At 37.9% G+C, this 7,579-nt stretch overlaps 1 protein-coding gene across 1 annotated transcript in view; it reads right to left on the bottom strand.

Moving 5' to 3' along the window:
- Nucleotides 1-5,986: 5,986 nt before the first annotated feature.
- CWC22 (CWC22 spliceosome associated protein homolog) overlaps nt 5,987-7,579 on the bottom strand; it is a 64,927-nt gene continuing 63,334 nt past the window's right edge. Inside the window, exon 20 of the mRNA XM_068968299.1 lies at nt 5,987-6,748. Within this exon, the coding sequence (XP_068824400.1) occupies nt 6,180-6,748 (569 nt within the window). The 3' untranslated portion in view covers nt 5,987-6,179. The remainder of the gene's footprint in view (nt 6,749-7,579) is intronic.

The following is a 7,579-nucleotide window of genomic DNA, read 5'->3' as shown; positions in this document are numbered from 1 at the left end:
TGGAGGGTAGGAGAGAGGCAGAAGTCTAGAGAGGAGAAAGGGTAGTATTTTAAAATAACCAGCTTGGCTACAGCAGGGTTTTTGTGGCAGGGTAACCTTAAGGAAACAATTATTTCATCCGGTGTGTGTGATCACGTGGTGGATGGAGTCCTGGCTTTGTGGTGTCTCAGCTGAGCGTGTGAACTATAAAACTGTCATAGCCCTTACCTTACGGTTATCAAAATTAGGCCTGGCCTGCCACATGGTAGTGCTCAAGTGATGGTCAGCTCCTAAAGCAAATGTTGAGGAAGACTGAACTGTACCGAAATACTATAAGTCATTGGACTTCAGTGCCTAAGGGGATGACAGGACAAAAATAATGCTTTAGATTAATCTGAATCTAGGTAGGTGGTATGTAAGTGGTCACCATACTATTCTTTTGACTTTTCTGAATAGCTAACAGTTTTCTATGCACAAGTCTCTACTTTCAAACTTTATCTTTGGTTTCTGTTGCAAGAATTTAGGCTCAATTGAAAACAGGTCCCCTGTTTGTTTGCTCTTCACTATATCCTCAGGACAGAGGAGTCTGCGGGTTACCATCCATGGGGTGGTAGAGTTGGATATGACCTAGAGACCAAACAAAAACAAATATCCTCAGAATAGTACCTGGCACACAGTAGATGATCAGTAAACTATTTTCCAAGTCCAGCCACAAAGTTAAAAGGGCCAGAACTACAGTGGTGGCAGTTTGGGTGGGATATTGGCAAAGATTTCCAAAAGCGATATTGATAAAATTTTGGTGATTTGAGGATAGGAGAACCGCTTTGAAAATGTGAAGGTGATGGGAGATGGGTGAAATCATTTGCAGTTAAGTTAGAAAAGATATAGATCTGAGGAAAAATGAACTGTATTTTGGATCCATGACATTGTGGGCAGTAGGCCAGTGATGTGCGGAACTGAACCTTAACAAAAATTTTATCTAGAGGAGACTGCTGAGGCTAGCAAAGGAGATGAGGTTTCTCAAGGAAGATGAAGGGCCTATTCTCCCAACATTATTGAGAGCAAAAACGGAAACAATGATCTTTTTTGTACAGTAAGTAGTGTCTTTTCAAAACCAAGTAACACATTGTTATTGAGGGACTGCAGTAGAATCACAAACCAGATACTCAAAAGCTTTGTTTGGACTTTCAAAAATCTGGGCTATTTTAAACTTACATGAGGTCACCATCAACAATTAACACTCAAGAGCTACATACACAATTCTTATTCTCTTCAAAACCAGGGAGACGTGTCAATCTTTGGTCTTCCTTTCCACTGGCACACTGGAGCTAAGTACCTGCTGTGCCTTTAAAGGACTCGTTTCCCACATTTGATTGTGACCCTCCTGGCCCCTGTAGGTTCTTGATTTTGCAGTTCCTGGTCAGCTGCTACTATGTCAGCTTTAGTGACAATAACAATACAAACAGTAACCGTGAGCACTTAGTTCCAGGTCCTATTCTAAGTATGCCACAGACATCATTCACTATTTGAGGGAGTTACTATTATGAATCCATTTTACAGAGGAGAAAACTGGGACACAGAGGTTAAAGGATGTGTCTGAAAGTCAACAATCAGCAAGTGGCACAGGTGAAATAAATGTCAGATTTAAATTTGCCAAAGAGTACTTAATTTAAACGGTAATAGATTACTCTTTATGAACCGGAATCTTTTTCTAAGGCAAGCCTGTGCTCCTCTGTACATACACAACAGACACGCACACCCTACATGACTTTGGGCAGCTATCCCCTTTCTTCATCTACCTGTGTAAAGCTGGCCAAAGGTGAACCAAGTTTCATTTCACACCACAAAGCATGGTAAGGAGGGCAAGTCATAGTGGTAGAGAGATGTCCTCACGTTTACCTCTAGAAAACACAGAATGCACAGGTAGGACTATCTTCAAGAAATCATGTTCTAAATGGAGATACGCAATGTACTCAAAAGTTTTAAAGGACATTTAAACAGAAACATGAGGGTGGGTATAAATACAAGTTGTAGAGCAGATCCAGAGACAAGAGGCTGGGGTAGGGGACACAAGAGATGAGAATAAGGAGAGCCAGGAAAACCATTTGGAAGTATTTCACTGAATCGACAGTGGTTTCTTAAAGGTCTCGCAGACACTCTGGGTTCTCTCCTAAAATATCAGCCGACATTAAAGTTTGCCTGATTTAAGAAACATTCAGTGGAACAAACATGGAACAGAATGAAAGAATCTGAAAGATGAGAAAGGACATCTGATTATTACACTGGAAAAAGTGAGAAAAGGATTAGGAAAAAAAATCAGGATTCTAAAAGATCTTGGTGCATGAAAGCATACAATTATAAGGCAGACATGAATTAGGGAAAAAAATACATCAGTTGAATAAAAATAACAAAGTGACAATGGCATAAACAAAGTATTAAAGTCAAGAACAAAAAATTCACTCATTAAAAAAAAAGTCACTTGTAGTTACCCAGAGATAACCAAAACTTTCCCCCCTCTTTCTGACAACATGTTTGGGAAATGTGCAATCAGGGGTAATAGAAGCTGGTTGCTTAAAGTAAAAGAATATATACATCTGGGAAAGAAGTACTACAGCAGGAGAAAAGCGACAGAGAATTGCTCTTTGTCGCACTTTGACTCTAGAAAAATCCATCACTTTCCTGTGTTGCTATTCTAACACAACCCCTCCTCCTTTTTTTACGGCGTCCCTAGAGGCTCAGATGGTAAAGAATTTGTCTGCAAAGTGGAAGACCTCCATTTGGTCCCTGGGTTGGGAAGATTCCCCTGGAGGGTATGCATCCCACTCTGGCATTCTTGATAGAGAATCCCCAGGGACAGAGGAGCCAGGCAGACTACAGTCTATGGGGTCGCAGAGTCAGACACAACTGAGCAACTAAGAACACACATTACAGTGATATAACAGAGCAATCACGAACCTTAGGATCAATGAACCTTAATTTTCTAAGTCTCTGCTAGATGCTGGGGAAAAAGAAAACCAGTATTTGTTGAATGCCCACTTTGCACTATATATTACTATATAACTTTGACTGCTTATTTCATTTAATCATGACTACAGCTGTATAACGTGGGCACAATAAGCATTTTAAAGATGAATGTGAAGGTTCGAGAGATGAAATAACTTGCCCAAGTCCACACAGCTGTTAGGTGGCAGAGCTGGTACTCAAAAACACTTCTTTCAAACTAGAACGAAGCTGATCTGGGTTAAAATCTGGCCTGCCACTTCCTAGCTTTCTGGCTCAAACCTAATTAACCTCTCTGGACTTCACTCTTCTGTAATACGGGGAGACAAAACCAATTCTCACAGGGTTATTTTGTGAAAATCGGTTTATTCATTACTTCATCCATCAAATGATGGACTACAGAACAAGGAAGTGAAGAAATGAGGGAGTGGGATAACACGATACCAAAGTCAGTAACTCTAATGCTGGGATAAAGTGCAAAGATTGCTAGGAGAGCAGCATTAGAGCAGAGGAGCTGGATGGGCAGTGGTCAAAGTGTGAGGCTTGAAGGAGAGATTTCAGAGCTTATGCGGATTTTGAAGTCAACATGAAGGAGATGACCATGGGAGTGGGTGGCTAGGGATGTGAAAGGCAGGGATGGATGAGGAGAAGCAAGGAAGCTGAGAAACAGGAAAACAATGAGCAATGCATGTGAAATACCTGTAACTCAGCTGGTCCTTACAAAATACGAATCCTAAGAAATAAAAAATTAGGAATAACAAACAAATTTCTCATCTGCATATTAAAAAGGACGAAGGTGAGAAATCTGCCTCAGTGGCAGGCAGTGGATGGGAACAAATATCTGATGCTACAGAAATGCGTCCAGAAGGCAGACAGTGTATTCTTCACCTAGGCTCTTATTCACTATGTCCTGATAGGACTCCCTTCCTCTTAAAAACCTCTGCTTGAAGGCAGTTAGGTGTTTCATTAATTGTTTTTGTAAGAGTAAATATTAATAAAATACTGAGTAGAACAGGAAATGTTAACAAAAATTTCCAGGCAATGTTTACTATAAATAAACATCTATACCTCAGCAGTTCCTTCTGCCTCAGTTAAATGCCACCTTATGAGAGATCTTCTCCGACTTTCCTAGGTAGAATCATCACCCTCTGTCCCCCTCCATTATCACACTTTCTCCTTTCCTTTTTTCTTCATAGCATTTATTACCACCGGGTACACTTACATATCTTTGTTCATTGTCTTTCGCTGGTCTCTTTCCCAACCATACTATCTTAAGAGTTGAGACTTTGTTTTCTTCATGGTTTTATCTCTAATTCCTAGAATTGACTTGGCAACACAGAAGTTCAATAAAAGTTACAGTAAAAAAAAAAATCTACTTTAAAAACTCTTTAACGTCTAAAGTACTCAATAAAAAGAATGGTTTTCCATTTTTACATTTAGAAATTATGAAATAATGTTGAGAAAATAAAATTTCTAGTACATTTTCCTTGTTAACACCTCTAAAGATGAATGTTAATTAGATAATAATTAGATAATAAAGTTAAAAGAATTAACTCATTTATTTCCCTTAGGGCTTACAGCCTGTATGTTCCTTAAATCCTATTTGCTGAGCTTCACAGTTCTGTGAAATGTACTACATCTGTGATGGTCTAATCATAACTTACCACCTTCTAACCACCACAGTTAATTTTTCCAAACTGCCATATTCAATCAATACTCGGGGGACAGGGGGAGAAGAGGAAGAGAACCTAGTATGCCTTTATCGACATGGACTGTGTTATAGTTATGCTCAAGTTTTTTTAAATATGTAACCTTATCTATTTTGGCTGTGCGGGTCTCGGCTGCCGCACAGGCTCTTCTCCAGCCGTGGTGCGTGGGCCGCTGACTACACGGCTCCGAGCACTGTGCCGCACAGGCTCCGGGCGCGCAGGCTTCAGCAGCTGCGGCGCGTGGGCTCAGTCGTTGTCGCTCTTTGGCTCCACATCACAGGCTCAGTAGCTGTGGGCTCTAGAACCCGGGCTTAACTGCTCCGTGGCACGTGAGATCTTCCTGGACCAGGGACCAAACCCATATCTTCTGCATTGGCAGGCGGATTCTTTACCCCTGAGCCACCAGCGAAGCCCCTATACTCAAGTTCTTAAATCAGAGTGTGCCCAAAAGCCAAACTTTAAAATGGTTTGATTTTTTAAAAATGGTTTAAGATTATTCTTGAATCTGGACACTGCCTAAAATGGATTTTATATGCTCTTAAGGTGAGCAAGTACAAATGGCTCATTTAGTAAATGTGGTTTAATGTCAGCAAATCTAAAATTTCAGAGGCAATATTTTATTTCAAAAGTAATAAATAATATGGTCACATAGTAACTGGTGAGAGTTACAAGGACAGCAACCCTTAAAATTCTTATAAAAAAACTAAAATTATTTCACAGTTGGTCTTGCATATATTTCTCATGATTGCATGTTTTTCAATAACCTATTAATCTACATTAAAACTTAAATACATAGTAACTTACCAACAGTGACAGAACTTCAAGGCTGAGAAAAAGCACTAATCACCAAGAATTTCAATTAAAAGTTAACCTAACAGTCCAGAAAGAAATGTTGTCAATGAGAGAAGTCCTAATTATTAAATAAGATAGCTGTGTATTTGTTTAAAGACTAACATACACCTAGCTTCACTGAAACACTTCTGAAAAAAAATTATACATACATATTTTGTTAAAAACATAAAATAAAACTTAAAATAATTCCTCTACTTAAAAAAAAGCAAGACTCCTAAGAAAAGTTTATAATATCTCATTAACAAAGCAAAAACCTTAAAAAGGTTCATCCATTTTGGTCTTCAGTTACAAATAAAAAGTCACTAACAATTCATTATAATAATCCTATAAACAATCAGAAACATTATCAGAAAAAAAATTATTGATAAAAAAATCATCAATTCAATGAACATTTTGATTGTTTTATTAACAAAATATAGGCAAGAATTATAACCCTCTCTGGTGAAACTTCTCAAATAATTTTCTGTAGAAGGCCTTGAGATGTATCAGTTATAAAACATTAAAAAGAAAACATTTTTAATGTACAAATACAAACCAGTACTTTATACAATAATTCTCTACAAAGTTTGTCAATCGATGTAAAAAATAATTTGTTTCAACTGAATATAAGGCATGTTCAGTTTCTATGATTTTGCAGAATTATTTTTTTTGCTTTGTTGGAGACTTTTCTCTTCGCCGGTCCTGATTTTTCTTTGATTCTCCGGATTGTTCAGAGTATCGGCTAGATTTTTCCCATTGCCTCTCAGCACCGTTCTGATACCTATCTTCATCGCTTCTCGAACCTGAATGTTTTTTATTTTTTTCTCTTGACTTGGATCTGTCCTTCCTTCTAAAATTCTCACTGTCCCTATTTCGATGTCTGTGCTCATTTTCAGAGAAAGAATTTCTCCTCTCCCGTTTCTTTCTGGGATCTCCATGAGTATGTTCCAAACCCATGCGTGCTTCTTGGTCTCTGTCACGCACAGCTCTGCTGTGGCTGTTTCTCTCAGGAGGAATCCCTCTGTCTGAAGTGTATTTTGTTCCAGAGCCTCTTGAATCTCTCTCTCTGGGTTTCTCTGACCTCCTTTCTCTCTCAGTCCTTGTCTCCTGGTGCCGATGCTCTGGCCTCCTTCCTTCTTGTTTTCTATCATTCATTTCTTGTTTCCTGATCAATTTATCTACTTCTTTACTTCTGTGGTTCCCATGCCCCTTCTTTCTTACATTTTTAGCTGCATGTGTAAAATGAAATAGAGTTAGTTAGCTTATATTTTAATCTTAATTTCACAACTGAAAAAAAAATCATATTTATTTATACATTATAGGTTTGTTTACTAATTCAGACAAACTGGATAAAGAGTCAAATTGACTGAATGCAAAATCTGGTGACAGAACAGTATACAAAAAATGTAATTTTTAAGAATATACAATATATTAGTTACTGAAGTAACTGCTTTGATCCTTAAAATAAACATGTTTTAAATAAGGTATATAGCAAATGTAAAAGTTTTAATGAAGTGACTAAAGTGGTACATTTCCACTTACAAATTTTATCCAAAACATAAATTTCAGCCCATATCTATTATGTCATATGAAACAGAATGCCAGAGATGATACATAATTAAAATACAATGATCCTACGTGCCAGCAACATTAATTCCTAAAAGGTGGGTTGAATGGGATGACTGGGTTTGTGCAAAAACAGGAATACATATTTTTCAAATACAAACCTCTGTCTACAAAAATAACAGTCCTGCTACCAGAGAAGTAGTAACTATGCAAAGAGAAGCTATGCTGAAATCTAATCATAGGCTTTATGAGAGCCGCAAAGGCTTGATTGCTAAGAAAACTCTTCTAAGGCCTCGAAACTTTTCTTTTATCGGTTTGTCCACAAATACAAATATTACTTAGAATGAAATATCTTACCCATTTTAAGCTATAAAACACACTTAACCACTTTGTATTATCTGCTTTGGGTACATAATCAAAAGTACTGAGATGACCACAATTTCTGTCAAAGTTGGAAAGTTGCCTATCTTTGTCCTACCTCCACTCAAATGAAC

The sequence above is a fragment of the Capricornis sumatraensis genome, chromosome 3 (assembly GCF_032405125.1).
Source record: "Capricornis sumatraensis isolate serow.1 chromosome 3, serow.2, whole genome shotgun sequence".
Classification (NCBI taxonomy): domain Eukaryota; kingdom Metazoa; phylum Chordata; class Mammalia; order Artiodactyla; family Bovidae; genus Capricornis; species Capricornis sumatraensis.
The sequence above is the reverse complement of the archived record's forward strand: the minus strand, read 5'-3'. Positions and strand labels throughout refer to the sequence as shown.